Raw genomic sequence first — 18005 nt, forward strand, 5'->3', positions numbered from 1 at the left:
CTTAGTAATGCTAAAAAGTTTTTAAGGATACTATTATATTATCACTGAATTTTGGGTTAAAACAGTAGCAACACACAAATGGGACCTAAACAACAAAGAGAATGAAACATACATACCAAGTCATCTGGTGATTCTGCGTGGAGACCATCAATTATGATATGATCCCCAGCAGATGTAAAGTTACGACGAATGTGTTCTGGTAAGAGATGCTTCTCAATCTTGTTGGGAAAATTGGTTCCCATAAGAAATGTACTACTCAAATCCAAGATTTTAACATTGAGGTCCACTGCTCTTTTACGCTGTATGCAGGAGGAGTAAAAGTTATTTAAAGGCGTTTTGAATTAATATTTCACAATTTAATAAACAAAATATAAATATGTCAAATCAACATATATAGTTGAATTATCATTTAATAAAATATTAAATAGTTTAGTAAAATGAATATAGTTACTATATTATAAATAATATATTAATTTTACTTTTAACAGATATTTAATATTCTAACAAAAAGATCGTACTTATAGTTTTCTGATGTTTCTATGTTTTAAGATTTACATAACTTCTAGTTCTATTTTATGTCTAGGTTATATAACTAATTGTTGAAATTAACAACATTGAAAAACACATGCCAGGTGCAGTGACTCACGCCTGTAATCCCAGCACTTTGGGAGGCCAAGGAGGGCAGATCACTTGAGGTCAGGGGTTGGAGACCAGTCTGGCCAACATGGTGAAATCCCATCTCTACCAAAAATACAAAAATTAGCTGGGCTTGGTGGCGCGTGCCTATAATCTCAGCTACTCGAGAGGCTGAGGCACGAGAATCGCTCGAACCCAGGAGGCGGAGGTTGCAATGAGCCGAGATCGCACCACTGTACTCCAGCCTGTGAGACAGAGGGAGACTCTGCCTCAAAAAAAAACAAAAAAACAAAAAAACAGTTATTTGCAAAAGTGTAGTGAGCCTCCAGAAGGGGGAAGCACATTTTAAAAGTTCTGATTTTGGGTGTGGTAGCACACGCCTGCAGTCCCGGCCCTATGTGGGGCTGAGGCAGCAGGATCACTTGAGCCCAGGAGGTAAGGCTTCAGTGAGCTACGATCACACCACTGCAACCTGGGCAACAAAGCGAGAACCTGTCTCAGGGGGGAAAAAAGTTCTGATTTTGCATGTGCTTGAGCTGCTACAGAATGATACAGTGAAGTCTAAGAAGCAGACTGGAACCCCAGGGCATGGTCCTTTCTTCTACTCTGTGTCCCTGCCATGTGGCACATGGTCCTTGCTCCTGTCAGGCCTTCAAATGGTCAGTGATGAGGACGTGGATGGTGCGGACACATCTGCTTAGGTTTAATCTTGCAGTCGTATCTTTGTAATACACAATAACCTGAGAAAACGTGTATTAGCAAAGGGGTTGCCATAAATGCTTTAAGATTAAATATAAACTAGAAACCACATAATTAGTCAGGCTGACTGGAGGAGAAGGGCTGAATTTTCAGTTATTGGCTACTCAAAAACTAGACAGGCTCTGCATATGAATTTTCAGTTATTGGTTACTCAAAAACTAGACAGGCTCTGCATATGAATTTTCAGTTACTGGTTACCAAAAAACTAGACAGGCTCCGCACTGGGCTCATGTTGGGCTTCAGGTGAAAGTGTACACAAATCTTTCTGGGAGAGGAGATAGCAATTAACAGGTTCTAAACTGTTCTATGCTCCTAAAAAATGATTAAGCCACAATACTAATATACTTTTTAAAGATAAACATAGATGATGTAGAGGCATGCTTGATAAGATGCTGAAAAAATTGAGTATATATCAATATCCCCAGAATTTCAATATAGAAAATTCAAATTTCATGGAAAAAAGTTTTAGGAGACTCCCATTTCCTTACAGTCCAGATTTCTCTTTGCTTATTTTGTTTCTGATATGGCCATTTATCACCACCTAATGGTAACAAGTGGAATAACAAAAAAGATGAACAAGATTTTGAAATCACATTACAGTTCCAAAATTGTCTTCAAAACTTTTACTTTGAAAAAAAAAATGTGATAAAATTAACTACTTTGAAGATTTTATCTACTGATAAAATCTCTGGAAAAATCAAAACTGAGTTCATGCCAACTTCAATGATCTGCCAGGCATATCACTTCATCATTCTGTGGTAACAATGAAATGTACAATAATCTGAACTCTTCAAAAATTCTATGAAATTTCTGTGTTATTAAATAATGTTAAAAATAAACGTTTCTATTACATTTAAACTTATAAGTTATATTTGTATGAGACCTTAAAAATTAAGGCCGGGTGCAGTGGCTCACGCCTATAATCCCAGCACTTTGGGAGGCTGAGGCAGGTGGATCACCTGAGGTCGGGAGTTCGAGAGCAGCCTGACCAACGTGGAGAAACCCCGTCTCTACCAAAAATACAAAATTAGCTGGGCGTGGTGGCACATGCCTGTAATCCCAGCTACTCAGGAGGCTGAGGCAGAAGAATCGCTTGAACCCGGGAGGCAGAGGTTGCGGTGAGCCAAGATTGCCCAATTGCACTCCAGCCTGGGAAACAAGAGTGAAACTGCCTCAAAAAATAAATAAATAAATAAATAAATAAATAAATAAATAAGAAACCAACTGGAAAGAACATAGGCTTTGATGATTTATAGATTTTGTCGGTGGGTTTATTTCATGGTCTCTCTTTTGAAAAATGGAACATGTCTACTTTATATCCTGTCCTAGCGGAGCACCTCTGAGAACAAACATGGAAGTTACAAGGCAAAAACTGAGCAGGTTTACTTTAGTTGCATATTCAATATTGAGGGGTTCCCTGGGAGCTGCTCCCTGGGAAAGAGGAGCTACACTGTAATAATATGTTAGATAAAAGCGGCAATGTCTATGCTGGTGAAACTGAACATATATTATTTGTCAGCAAAATTTCAAAAGCATCCTTCATGAGGATACATAAAAACTAAAACTATTCACATGGATTCTCTACTAGCAACCTTCCTTCTGAAGATATCAAATTTGATAATAGCTAGCATTATTATGATTTGTCATACGTTCACTCAATACTTTTATTGAGTCCAAAACTAATATGCATTAAAAAACATGATCCATGTTCTTGATCCTTTGTAAGCCCAGAATTTAGATAAGCAACACAACAATAACAGCATCATCATCAACAAAAGGTAAAGAATGCCACATGACTGAAATAAGTAAAATACGTTCAGATGAATACAAAATTCCACCTGGGGGACTGATAAAAGCTTCGCAATGTGGTGTGAGGATGAAGCCTTCATGGGGACTTCAGCCAGGGAATTCTGGCGAGCAGGCCTAGGAGGAGGACAGCACACAACACATGGGGGAGGGCACTATGTATGAGGGGCTGACAGCCGGAGCACAGCCACGAGTGTGAGCTCTTTGTTACATGTTAACTTCACTAGACAATGGGAAGTCCACAGGAGGATTCTGGACAGGAGAGTAACAAATCAATACTTTATGAAAACTAATCCAGTGTTCACAGATGGGGAAAACTGACCAGCAGGATGGTGACATGCTGGCCATGCAGGCTCTGGAGTCTGTCTGGCTTATAAAATAACGTCCCACAACTTCTACAGCCTTAGTCTAAAAAAGGCCAGGAATAATAGTAGCACCAAGCTCAAAGTTGTTGTGAGGATTTGATGAGAAACATACGATTTAAAATAGCAAATACTCAGTTGATGTTAAATCACTGTTAGGAAGACAGAGGCTTTTAGAACAGCCCAGGTGTTTGGTGATAAGAATCAAGGTGATTTGCTTTTGGGATGCAGACAGATGCAGGACTGTAGGAACAATGCAAGGACTTGGTTAGAAGATATGACAATATTAGGAAGGGAAAGAATACAACTAACTCCCAAATTTTATTTTACAGGGAAGTATTAATGAAGAATTGATTTGGAAAGCGGCAAATGTGGTCACTTTAGGCAATGTGAGTTTACAGTAGAGCCCATAAGCCTCATGGGCTGCTGGGAAGGCACGTCCTGGCTCAGGGTCAGACCAGGAATCACATGCTGAGCCTTTAACGCCACACAAACTCATCAGATGTGTGAGGGGTTACAGCATTACTCAAACTCAGCACCTATCAAAATGGTAACATCTATTGTATGTGATACATATTTCCAAGGCCCTGCCTTCTACTTTTCCAGATATTTTGATAACTTAATCTCTTCATAGGTAAGTGGTTTAATTCTACCATATTTACTAGGAAAAATGTATTACTGTTTAAAACAAATAAACAAAAAGCCATAATAGTCTAGACTACAGGTGAGTGGGGGAGACTATGGGGCAGGCTGAACTTCCAATGGTGTCAAGTCCCTCCTGTTTTTCCAACTCTGAATTTACAACTGAAATGAGGAACTTGGTTTCTCAGGATGTTATGTGCTAGAAAGAACAGTGGCCAGTGTTAGAAATTTTAAGAACACTGTCCATTTGTTAGTTAGGATGGCAACTTGAACAAATCACTTTGTCTTGTTTCCACATCTGTAAAATGAAGGGGATGGACTAGGTAGAATGCCTCCATCCCAGTGTAAACACTGTGTAATCTATGCTTGTTCCATCAGTCAAACACACATATAATATAAATAAATACACTTATGTAAGGTCTTATGTGATATTCCCTGTACTACCAATCTTCAATGACATCAGCTTTCCCATTCACTTGCCAGTCTCTCCTGATATTGCCTATCTCATCCTAATTCCACGATTTTCTAAAACACTCCACTTGGCTCAAGTCTGTCTTAATTCTGAATTATCATGGTGTGATAGGTCAACTTCCAGAGAGGGGACTACATTCAAATACAATCTATAGAAGAATTTCATAACAGATAAAAGACCTGCACGTTTTTGCAATATGCAAATTCAAGCAATATATACAAGGACTGTAGCAATAATGGTATCAACTAAATGTCAGTAAAACTGGAAGAGTCAAAAAAACAGCAGAAAGATGTACCTTTTCTTTGTCTAGATGGATTCCACTAATTTCAAAATCAAACATAAACAGTTCAGCCACTCGCCTATAAAGGAAATGAGCCCCAGGTTATAACAGGTAATAAAAATTGCTAACAAAAAAATTGTGGTTTTTTTGTTAAATAAATCAGTCTTTTTCAGCCTCACTGCCAAAAGTTTCTTCAAAACACACACACACACACACACACACACACACACACACACACACACACACACTTTGTTTTAAACAAGGAGCTTAATATCCTCAGATATTAAGGCAAACATCAGGCAAAACATCTATCTGACTGACAATTATGACTGGCTCGTCATGTAAGAGCTTATTCCTTTATTCAGAGAGTACAAACCTGTGAAAGCCACAGGTTTATACTAAATAATAATAATTATTTTATTTAGTACACAGGTTTGTAATAAATAATAATAATTTAGTACCACAGGTTTGTAATAAATAATAACATTTATTTATTTCAACTCAATCCAAATCCCAATAATTAAAAACATAAAACAGTTTTATATTTGGACAATTTTTCAAAGGCCCTCTGCATGAGATTTTCAGTTTTTCTTCCAGTCAGTAGCAGCTATTTAGAATATTAAATTCTTTGATGCTGCGCTGGAAGCTGAGTTTCTTGGCTAATGAGAATTGTTTTCTTTCTTTTTACTCCTGCTTCATGCTTGGAAACAATTTCAAGTGTAACACCTTTTTTTTTTTGTCAACGGTATTTTTTTTTAAAAAAACCAACAACATTGAATGGAAATAATCAAATATTTGATCTACTCTTTTGGCTTTCCTTGAGTTTTCAAAATAGATATATTCACCTTCCTGATTATTACGTCAAATATACCTTGAATGGAAATTTATAGTGTACCTTTATCATATTACACAATACAGGTCTATTAATGTAACAAAACTGTATTGCAGAAACATATGAAACATTTAAAATCACTAATCCTATCAAAGATAATGACTATTAAAATTCTTGTATTTCCTTTCAATCTACTTTTAATGTTATATTATATATTTAGAATAATTAAGGCCCAACTGTATATACTTTTGTATCTTGCTTTTTCTTGTAAAATTATATCACAAACATTGAACTGTTCTCCATGTCTTTAAACGTTCTTCAAAAAGTTGGCTTTTGATGCTTGTTTTGTGTTGTCATATAGACTGCAAATGTTTTTACTCTCCCACTCCCATGAACCACAATATAATAAAAATCCTTGTTACAGTTTTTAATCCTTGTTTGTTTCCTTAGGATAAATTCCAAGAAATTAATCACAAAGTATGCACATTGATATATATTACCAAATTCTCCTCCGTGAGGTCTTATCAATTTACCCATAACTAGAGAGGATCCATCATCCCAAACCAGAAGTACTATTCTTATTCTGTTTCAACTTTGTCAGCCGCTGGCTGACAAAAAGTTTTGCTTCATTCTATCTTTCCTTAATGGTGGTGGGTCTCATGCCAGGTACAGAGCAGAGCACTTTACACAAATTATTTCCCTTACATCTCATATGATTCTTATGAAGTACTTTTTATTTCCGTTTTACAAAGGAGAAAACTAAGGTTTAGCGAGCCCTGAAGCCAAAGTCCAACCCTGCAGTCCCATTCTAGAGATGCAGTTCCACCCACTTCACACTTGGTGCCACTGTTACAGCTGTGGCACACTGCTATCAATTTAAGGGCCATCTGTTGCTATGCCTTATTTTGTGAAATGAGAGTTTCACAAACAGAATCTTTTGCCCATTTTTCTATAAGGGGGGTTTTCGTTCTTCTTTTTTTAAAGTAATTTGAAAGGTCTCTTAACATAGATAATATATTAACTCTTTGTCGTATCAGAACCATTTGTCAACATTTGTGTGTTCTGACTTTGAATGTGGAAGCGTTTTGCCTTACCAAAGTTTGCAATGTTTATATAATAAAAATCAATGAATCTTTCTGTGGTATGATTTTGTATCATGCCAAGAAAGACCTTCCATATCCCAAGATTACCACTAGTTTTATAATTTCTTTTAAAAATATTTAAATCTTTAATCAATCTACTTTTTTACCCCAAATGGTTATCCATTGGTCTAACATCATTTCCTGAAAACCAAGTCTTTCCCTACTGATGTGAAATGACACTTTTATCACATACCAAATAGTCTTACTGTTTATATATCTGCGTCTGTGTCTAAAATTTCTCTATTCTTCCATTGATCTAATTGACTATTCTGGCATTTTTAAGTATAACGCTCTTTAAATACAGCATTTTTATATGTTCTACTATTTGGTATAAGTCCCTTTTCAGTACTTTTCCTTACGAGAGTTTTCCTGCCTATTCTGGCATATTTATTCTCTATGACTTCAAAATCATTTTAAGTAACAATAAAAAAATTCTTTATAAATTGGATAGCATTAAACTTATAGTAATAAACATTACTGAGCTTTCTTCTTCCTTAAGAATACAGCATGTTTCTCCATTTCGGTCGCTTGCATGCTTCCTAGGTGTTGTGTATGTTGCGGTTCTGCACTCTACCTTCCCAAGTTCATTCCAACATGTGTTACAGCTTTGGCTGTTCTTGCAACTAGAATTTTCCCTCCATTATATTTTCTGGAGAATGTGCTTATTATAGTCTTTGCATACATGAAAGCTCTTAATGGCTTTGGAAAAACCCCAAGTTAAACAGGTTTCTTTATGGCCTGGCTTCTCAGAGACTCTAAACTACTAAAATTCTTCAAGCAGGGAAATACATTGATACATCAGATTTCCAAACTTACTGACTGAAGGAACCATTCTGAGAAAAGTTCTGAACATCTCAGAGAACTAGTATTTCAAGGACTGAATCTAAGAATAACATGATGAGTTACTCAATTTAAATCATTTCCTCTGTACATTAACTTACAAGACTTTATTAAATCTATAATTCTTTGTTTTAGCCACTGTCTTATATTTTGCCATATGCATGGTTCTAAAATATAGTTCTTTCTGGGTGCTAGCCAACACTCAATGATATCTAAGTGCCACGATACTGCAATAATTATTACTTCGAATTCTTCTTCTCTCCTACTTCCAAGTTGCTTTTCTTTTCTAGACTGTTGATATTCTACCCAGTTTATTTTCCCCAATATATTTATCATTTTATTATTTAAAAATTCCTATTGGCATTTTTAATAATATCTAGAAATGTGGTATGTATCCTATCACTACAAGTCCTTTCTATCTAAAATGGTCTGCTAGCCCACTACAATTCTTTATACACAAACAAGGGCATGTCGATCTTCAGTAAATAGAGATTATGAATAACCTTCTATTTTTAACATTGTTTGTTGTTATTTAAAGTCAGTACCAGCTCCGTATAAATCTGGCACAATTAATAGGCATTCGACTTTTCCTTGCTTTGCTAATGAAAGCAATATAACGATAAAGCTTAAACTATTGCGATGACACAGCTAGCTTTACTAGTGCCCTGAGCATCAGGACTGATAAAGTGAAAAACCACTAGGTACCTGCATACCTGACAGGCAGATGAAAATAACCCCTCAAAGACTGAGTTACTCACATACCATGCTGCTCATGTATTAGATTAACAGCAAACTGGATGATCAATTGGTCCCTATAGAAAATGGCTTCATTTGGGGTCAATAAGCCACATATGGAGACAAAATAGAAGGAAACAGGATCAGAAAGAATCAAGTTGTCAGAGGAAGTGTCCCACCAACAAAACGTAGATAAACAGGAACAAACAAATGAGAAAAAAAATTAATCTGTGTTATGACATACATATTATAAGCAGGTTAAGGACAAACCCTACTCCACTCACAATTGCATTTGAGCAAAGAAATAAGATATCTAGGTTCCTACATCAAATATTCTAACGTGTTGATTTAAAAGTAAGGCCTTTTTGATGCAGATTTATAAATGTAGCCTAATGAACCAAAGCAAATCATTACAAGGATCTTGACATCCTCCCAGTAGATAAAATCGATTTGCTTATATTTTCTGATAGTATCAATTATGGAACTTTGAGCATAAAGCTAAGTGTAATTATTAACTGTCTACAGGAGTCCACTCATTAGTTGAGCACTGACCACATGCCATGAATGTGTAGGTACTGAGGATGCAGCTGGGAACAAAACAGACCAAGCCCTACCCTCAAGGAGCTTGCAGTCTGGTGAGATAGATGATAGACAAATAAACAAATAGGATACGTTGGAAGGAATGAGGGCTATGAAGAAAAATAAATCAGGATCAGAGGGTAGAGTCTGACCCTGTGCAAAGATTTTGGAGGAGACACCATTTGAGTGGAGTCCTAGAGAAAGTGGAGGAGTCATAGAGATATCTGGGGAGGAACATTCCAGACAGCAGAGGCTGCAAGTACAGAGGCCCTGAGGGAGAGACTCCCAACCTCACCTCTAGAGTCACAGTCACAACCAAGGCAAAGAAATGAGTGAGTACCTTGTTTCTGGATCAAGGGAATCCACAAGTTTTTTATCAGCTAGTAATTTTTGCAAACTTTGATATAAATCCACATTTGTGTTCAACCTAGAAAAATTAGAAATTTAAAAAATTAGATGATTTTCTAATACCTTATTTTTAACTTTACATGAAAAGAATGGTGTCAGCTTGTACCACACACATGCCCAGAAGCTGAACAGCATAACCTACCAGGAACAGTGTAACCATCCTTCCTTCCTTCTTTCCTTCCCTTTTCTCCTTCCCTTCTTTCTTTCCCTTATTTTGGAAACAGGGTCTCACTCTGTCACCCAGCACCCAGGCTGGAATGCAGTGGCACAATCACAGCTCACTGCAGCCTCAATCTTCTGGGCTCAAGTGATCCTTCCACCTCAGCCTCCCAGGCAGTTGGGACTACAGGCATACACCAGCACGCCCAGCTAATTATTAAATTTAAAAACACTGTAAGGGAGAGCTCAGGACACAGGCTTCAGAGCCACGCAACTGGGATGCAAGACTGGCCTTGTTACTGCTGTGGGACCTTGGACACGTTATTTAGACCTTAGGCTGCCGTGAGGATTAAATGAGATCATGTGTGCAGCACACATTTCCTATGTGAATGAACCATGGCCACTGTTGAGCAGTTGTGCCATCCAGAGAGCAAAGGGCCCAACGCTGGGCAGTGGTCCCAACCCACCCCATAGTACCACTAGCAGGAACCCAGTCCTCTTCCCTAAATGCAAATGCCATGACCCCCTCAGAGCTAAATAGTGAGCTGGGTCTAGATACAATCTGCATCCTGCTGGGTAGGTCTTCAAGGAGGGATAAGGTTATAAGAACCACTCACCAGTCGCTACTCAGAGATTCAAGGATACTCCTGTTCCTCAGTTGGTTCACAAAAAAACACTGAAGATTTATATGAATCGAAGGGTTTCTGTTACCATTCTCATGGGCCTTCCCAAATACTAGTGAAATGTAGATAGTCATTACCCATCAAAAAAACACTCACCAAGAAGGGCCAGACTCCCACACATGGATCCCAGAAGTCAGGGAGAGAGTGAGTGTGGAGGCCTACCTCCTCCCAACCTGCTCACCCACAGAGCCATTCCATGGCAAAGGAACAGTAGCTCAGAGGCTGCCCGCACTGCCCCCACTGCAGAGGTTTAAGGAAATCTCCCAGTAGTATGTTTTATGTTGGAAGACCCTGAGATAAAGCCCATACTTCAGTCTGTATTTGTCCTCCCACAAAATGAAGAGTGCTTGTCCATGAGACCAGCCCACGTCTAATTCGGCAGGACACAGCGTGCAGAGAGCCTCCAGCAGGCAGCCCACTGCTGACTCCTTTCCAGGGGCCTTTCCCCGAGAGGCAAAGCTTTCTCCCAGGGAGTCCCCACTTTCAGCCCTGTCAGCATGCCCAGTGTCTGCACTCTGCAGGGCCCCGTTCTGTCCCATTACGCAAGTTGGTTTTCAGCGGCTATGGGGAAAGTCACACATGATTGTGCCAAAGTGAACAAATGTTGGCGACCTGGGGAAAAGCAGCAGCTGCACATCCTGAAGTGTTGGGTCTTCGAAGGAAGCCTCGTCTAACCAGAGAAGCCATCACTCTCCTCCTCCAACAATTTCTGGTATAGAAAATCGTCTTATCGTGTTACCCCCTTTTCCCTGTTGTAAATCCACGCTGGCGAGCCCAGGGCTCTCCCTAGCTCTATACACTGCCTGGCATGGTGCCATGCAGCTAAGTGTGTTGGAACACAGCGCTGTCCACCATTCAGTTATTTTAACAAGCACTATGGAGCTCTTATAAGTGGCTTAAAAACACTCACATCTACCCCAAAATCACTTTAAAATAATTCACTCCATCACAGCCTCAGCCAGAGCATGCTCCAGCCCTCCCACAGACTTTCACAGCCTCCCTAGACTCCCCTAATTCCAACTCAACAGGGACCACAAGGACACTGTTTATAGAGCATTTTGGCTTCTCGCCCCGTGGCCCACAGCCATTGATGCAACAGCAATTTAATCAAGCGATAATCTAGTTAAGTCCAACTTGCCACTAGGACACTAAAAAGCCCTTATTTAAGGTAAGTGATAATGGTGATGACAAGAATCCTGGGTGTCTGTCATCTCAGATTATCAAGTGACACCTTTACATTGATCTCATTTAACACTCACAAGGACCCTGAGGCAGGGTTAACTTTTCGACCCGATTTACAGAGAAGGAAATGACTGAGAGAACAGACAACCAGCCCTAAGGCCCAGTGCCTGCCTGCGAGGTGAGCCAATGGCCTGTCCTGAGCCCTCCCTCCGGCCACCCCTGGTCACACACACCGCCCACCCTGCTGGGTGAGGGACAAGCGCTATGGACAAAACTGCCTACGGCACAACTCCATGAAACCGGATCACCCAGGACTTGGCACGGAGGTGGGGAGGGGAGCAGCACATACTTCTCTACCATGGTGCCAATACTTCTACAAGCTTCTTCCGCAGCTTCTCTGAATGCTGGCTCAGGGTGAGCGATTTTCACAAAATCAGCCTAATAAAGGGGAAAGACAAAACCAAAAGGGAATTTGATGAGAAGCTTTCTTCCAGGATCTGAGGGTGAAAATGAAAACTGGGTTTTAAGATGTGCCATTGGCTTGCCCTATGCATTTCCATTACTGACTTTTTCCTAAGCGAGTAAAGCAAAGCAGCTTCTTTCTGAACATTTAATTCTGTTATTCCTTGAAACCAAGTTTGTTTCACTCCAAAAAAAGACTTTTATTATTTCAGAAAAGTTTTTCTCTTTCAAATATAAACACCAAGCAAATTCTTTCTTTCTTTTTTTTTTTTTGAGACGGAGTCTTGCTCTGTCGCCCAGGCTGGAGTGCATTGGCGCAATCTCAGGTCACTGCAAGCTCCGCCTCTCGGGTTCACGCCATTCTCCTGCCTCAGCCTCCCACGTAGCTGTGACTACAGGTGCCCGCCACCACGCCCTCTAATTCTTTATTTCAAAAGAGCAGACACTGGTTTCAAATATTCTACAACTTTCTGGCTAAAATTCTTTGCAGTATGGTTTTCACATGTTAACTTATCTCCAGAAAACAACTCTTAAGAGGCTTTTTTTTTAACTGACACATAGTATAGTTTCAAAACCCATTTAACTACATTCTAGTCTTTGATTTAACTACATGGTAGTCTTTGTGCAGAAAACAAAGGCACGGTCTCTTCATAGTCCTTTCAATAAAATATGAGTTCATAGTCTCCATGTAATACTGTATACAGCTAGTACTGCTGCTGCTACTTAAGTCATTAGACATTAAAATGAGTGACAATTCTTTTTTAAAAAGATAAAGTGATGTAAAACTAAATTTTTGTTTTCATGTCAATTGTAACAAAAAGCAGAGAAACTACAAAACACTACATATTTTCTTTATTTGCCAAGAAAATGTGTGACTATAACATGAAATAAAATCACCACAAGATAAAATTTCTTAATTTTATTATCAAATAGTTTTTAATGCCAAAACATTTAAATCCACAGTTTGGTATATTTGTTGTAACAATTGGTAACAATAAAATAACATTAGTACCAAAGTACCTGAAAAATGAGTTATGTAAATTTACAACTTTTTTTTTTTTTTTTACAAATTACTAATCTACGGGTTGTGAATTTATAATCAATATTAAAATTCAAAACACTAGCATACATATTAAAAACTGACTTGTAATAGTGATGAGGAAAACAGTTGTTACATAAAAACTGTATTAAAAAAGAAAACAAAATAAAATGACTATTTGGTGAAAAACAGTTTATAAAACGATTGCCTTATAACAGTACTAATCTTACTGGCAGGTAATATCTTAAAAATTCAGATATTTTTAAGATATTAAAAATTCAGATAATCTTACTGGCAGGTAATATCTTAAAAATTCAGAACAGAGAAAGGTTCTTTTATACCCAGAGAACTACATATACAAATCACATCTTTTTTTTTTAAGTTTTCAAAATGAGATATTATTATACATGATAAATACTAAAAATGTCAAAATAAGATATAGCGCAGAGAAGTTAAAATCTTTTAGTGAAGATCAAAAGCAAAAATGTAGAAAAAAATCCTAGAATACTGATGAAGATGAAGACTAAGACAACAAATACACAGTGAATTCTGGGATTTGTGACAGCCACGCCAAGTCACCCCTCAGTATCAATGGACAATGGTTTGATCCTCCCACAGATACCCGAATCCACAGATGCTCAAGTCTCTGATATAAAATGGTGTAGTACTTGCATATAACCGACACACAGCACACCCCATACATCAAATCATATCTAGATTACTTGTAATACCTAATGAATGTAAACAATATGTAAATAGCTGTTACACTGTATTGTTTTATGGAACAGTGACAAGAAAAGAAAGTCTGTACATGTTCAGTATGAATGCAAATTTTTTTTCCAAATATTTTTGATCCAAGGTTGGTTGACTCCACAGATCCCCCAATCTGGAGGGTTGACGATACAGTGAAATTCACTGACACAGATTTTCCTTTCCTGATTTCTGTGACACAATTAGGTGAAGAGGGTATGAAACCTCCTTTTGGCAGTGCGTTTCCACAGCTTCCCCATCATTCAAAGACACATTTCCTATGCACATACTGGAGGCACAGAACAAAAACCCAGTACAACAGAACTACTCAAAGCCTGCAACTTCACTCCAGGGAAAAACCCTTTACAGTAAGATACTTTATCAGTTTTCTTAAGAGCGGGAGGCTTGTGGTGAACATATAATCATCTGAAAGGTGTTAATGCTCAAATCAGGTGTATGGGTGGAAGGAAATTTTCCAAAAAAGGAAAAAAAATAAAGATGGGGATGAGTTATGCTGGGTGAAAGAAGTCAGTCAAAGGTATACAGGATTCCACCTATGTGACATTCTAGAAAAGGCAAAACTATAGGGAGAGAGAACAGATTAGTGGTCGCCAGAGGTTAGTGGGGAGGGGTGGATGTGACTATACAGGGAGATTTTTGGGGGTTGATGGAATAGCTTTGTATCCTGATTGTGGTGAGGGCTGCATAAATTTATACGAGTTAAAATTCATAGAGCTGTACCATCCTCCAAAAGAAGTCAATTTTGCTGTATAATAATTTTAAAAACAAGTATACATTTTTTTTAAAGATGGAGAGGCTAACAAACTTTGCAACCTTTCCAGGTAAGGATTCATGAGACCTGAGCAGCCAGCCAGCCCTGAAATGGTTGGAACAGGAGAAAGAAGAAGAGCTCGACAGATACCCTGCCTGGGCTGGCAGCCCAGCTGCACCACAAGCTGGCCAGCTGACAGTGGGCACATCCCTTCATCACCCAGTGCCTTTCTTCCCTCTTGTGAAAATGGAGATAAGCTGAGAAGGTTACCTCAGCTCATCCAGGGAAAGCTTCTTCAGCTAACTAGGCTGTAGAAAGGGCCTACAGTCTAGTTAAATTTCCAAAAACAAGTTAATGCCAGAATATAAACTCCATGAAGTAAGAGATTGTGTCTGTTTCATTCCTGCATGTATCCCTCGTGCCTAGACAGTGTCTGGCACACAGTACGTGCTCAACATTGACTGAATGTGAGGGAAAAACCTACGCAGTTCTATACCATGTAGACAGGATCATAAATGATCACTATTTAAATTGTGTGTGCTGCTTTCCTTGACAAGAGTAACCAAGAGTCAGCTCCTTCAGGCTGATAGGAAACCCTGCTTCCTGGAAATGAGTATATCGAAGAGATATCTGCACTTCCATGTTTGCTGCAGCTCTGTTCACAACATCCAAGATGAGAAAGCAACCCAACTGTCCATGAACAGATGAATGGATAAAGAAAATGTGGTACTTACACACAATGGAATGCTATTCGGCCATAAAAAAGAATGAGATTATGTCATTTGCAACAACATGGATGGTCATTATGTTAAGTGAAATAAGTCAGGCACAGAAAGACAAACATCACATGTTCTTACTCACTTGTGGGACCTAAAAATAGATACAACTGAATCATGGAAATAAAGAGTAGAAGGATGGTTACCAGAAGATGGGTAGGGTAGCAGGGTGGTATGGGGGAGGTGGGGATGGTTAATGGCTACAAAAAAACAGGAAGATTGAGTAAGACCTACTATTTGATAGCACAACAGGGTGACTACAGTCAATAATAATTTAATTGTAGATTTTAAAATAACCAGAATAGTATAATTGGATTGTTTGTAACAGAAAGGATAAATGCTTGAGGGGATGGATACCCCATTTTCCCTGATGTAATTACTATGCATTGCATGCCCCTATCAAAACATCTCATGTACCTCATGAATATATACATGTACCCACAAAAATTAAAAATAAAAAAAAAAAAGAAAATTTTGCTATCTCAGCAATGGATTTCCTAGTTGGTGAAGAGATCTAGGTATACATTTCTATTTCAAATTTAAAATGTTAAAAAAAAAAAAGTCTTTACAATCATTTTGATGTCAAAACTTGGTTTTTAATTAAAAAAAAAAAAAGCATTCCTGAAAAGGTTTATTAAAACTGGTTTTCACACCTCTTATGAAAAAGAAGTGGTGCACACTTATAATCCCAGCACTTTGGGAGGCCGAGGCAGGAGGTTCACTTGGGGCTAGGAGTTCAAGACCAGCCCAGGCAACACAGGGAGACCCTGTCTCTATTAAAAAAAAAAAAAAAAAAAGAAAAAGGGGAATTTTGTTGTAAATGTACACATAAAGTGTTCTTAGAATTTTGGGAGACACTTTCATAAATGAAGAATCTCTGTCAAATGAATATATATGTAAATATATATTACCCAAATATAGCAAGTATTTGCTATATTAGTATTCATTCATTATATATTACATGTATATTTTATTAAACATACATATTAAAGTACAAGTTCTAAATATCACCTTTTCCTATAATATTTTCCCATTCCTAATGACATATTTCATCATAAAAAAATTATACCAAATGGATCTCAGTTTCAGACATTTTTAACTTTATAATCTAATATTAATAGTAAACAACAAAGGATAAATTTCACTTAAATTTTAACAAGTTGAAAGAGAGGTAGCTTCAAGTCTGAGGCAAAGCACCTTACCAAGTCGGCCACTCTGCATAAGGAATCCGAGAGCTCATCGAAGATCAGCACGGTCTGGGGCCCAGGTGGGGCGGAACATGCACGGTCCACAAGCAATTCTGTCTTTCTCAAGGCTTTTTCTTGTGCAATATGAAATCCTTCTGGGGCACTCAGCTCAGGAACTCCAAAAAGACCCTTAGAACCAAAGAATACGTCTGATTTATAACCAAAATTCAAAATTGTGCTTTTTTTATATTTACTAAAATTACTTTTATCACAAAGGAGATCTTGACTTTCATTGGTGTATCATGTTATACCTGTGATCACAGATACCACTATCATACTCCCCATATCACTCCACATAAATTACACTAAAAATGTTTTCAGAACATAATTTTTCTTCAATTTTTAATTATTTTCCGGAAAAAACAACAACAACAATGGTATGGGTTCAAAATCCAGCTGTCACTTCTACAGAACCTAAGAGTGGCCGCAAAGATTAAATGAGATCATATATGTAAATATATATATATATATATAAAGCAGTGTTTGGCACAGAGCATTTATAGATGTTAGCCATAATTATTATTAGCTTATAACCCTGGTCATGTTATTTCTCCTCCTAGGAGAAATATTTTTTTCATCATGTACAATGGGAATGACGATACATACCTTACAGCATGGATACAGGTACTAAGTATATGTAAAGTACTAACAGCAGCAGCTGACAGGGTGAGATCTCAGTACATAGTACCAATTATTCTATAACTATCAAATAGGGAGGATGAGTTGACTATGAAGCAATAGATATTTTAGAAAAATGTAATGAACATATTAAAATCATAGGCTGAAACTGGGAGCAAATTTTATACGTTACAAAGACATTTCAATATCTTGATAAAAACAAAAATCACTGATCTAATGGGAATGACCATTCTCTTGTTACCTATTCAATCACACTTGTTAGCACACTCAGGAAGGCAGGGAAAGAAAGCATTTAATATGCACCTACCGCATACCATGAAGTGTACCTGCTACTTTACATAGGTTCTCATTTAAATCACACAATCCTACAGAACAGAGTATCATTCTTTCACAGATCAGGATACATGCTTTAAGACGTTAGAAAAAACTTGTTTGAGGTCACAAATTAATATTGGGAAAGACAGAACTCGAACCCGCTCTGTACATCTGTAAAGCCCACACTTTTCCATACTTCTCTATTACAATTTATCTGTTTGAAAGTCTTCTCTCCTGAAAAGGTGAGCTTCCAGACCCAAGAGCCCTGCCCTTCATTTCTTTAACCAGCTATCCAATAGAATGTCTAACACATGGGGGAACTCAATGAAAGAAACAAGTGACCGGAGCAGATGCTAGGCTTTGTTAATCAACTTTGTAGGTGCTTAACACATAGATTTTCAGAAATACCAACAGGTAAACCTTCAGGCCTGACAAGCCCTACTGTTTCTACAAGAAGGGATGGATGAAGTTAAGCTAGTAATCTCTCT

General features: G+C 38.0%; 1 protein-coding gene across 3 annotated transcripts in view; it reads right to left on the reverse strand.

Annotated features, from left to right (window-relative positions):
* Positions 1 to 18005, reverse strand: part of MIPEP (mitochondrial intermediate peptidase) — a 167622-nt gene that overhangs the window by 147738 nt on the left and 1879 nt on the right. For all 3 annotated transcript variants that reach the window (XR_010109663.1, XM_008958531.6, XM_003833039.7), the window contains exons 2-6: positions 16519 to 16692; positions 11867 to 11955; positions 9426 to 9512; positions 4973 to 5036; positions 117 to 299 (exon numbers count right to left, since the gene is read on the reverse strand). Coding sequence is in view for 2 of the 3 variants with exons in the window: in XM_008958531.6 (XP_008956779.1) it covers positions 117 to 299; positions 4973 to 5036; positions 9426 to 9512; positions 11867 to 11955; positions 16519 to 16692 (597 nt within the window). In the remaining variant the exon portion in view is untranslated. The remainder of the gene's footprint in view (positions 1 to 116; positions 300 to 4972; positions 5037 to 9425; positions 9513 to 11866; positions 11956 to 16518; positions 16693 to 18005) is intronic.

Source organism: Pan paniscus, chromosome 14 (genome assembly GCF_029289425.2).
Source record: "Pan paniscus chromosome 14, NHGRI_mPanPan1-v2.0_pri, whole genome shotgun sequence".
Classification (NCBI taxonomy): Eukaryota; Metazoa; Chordata; class Mammalia; order Primates; family Hominidae; genus Pan; species Pan paniscus.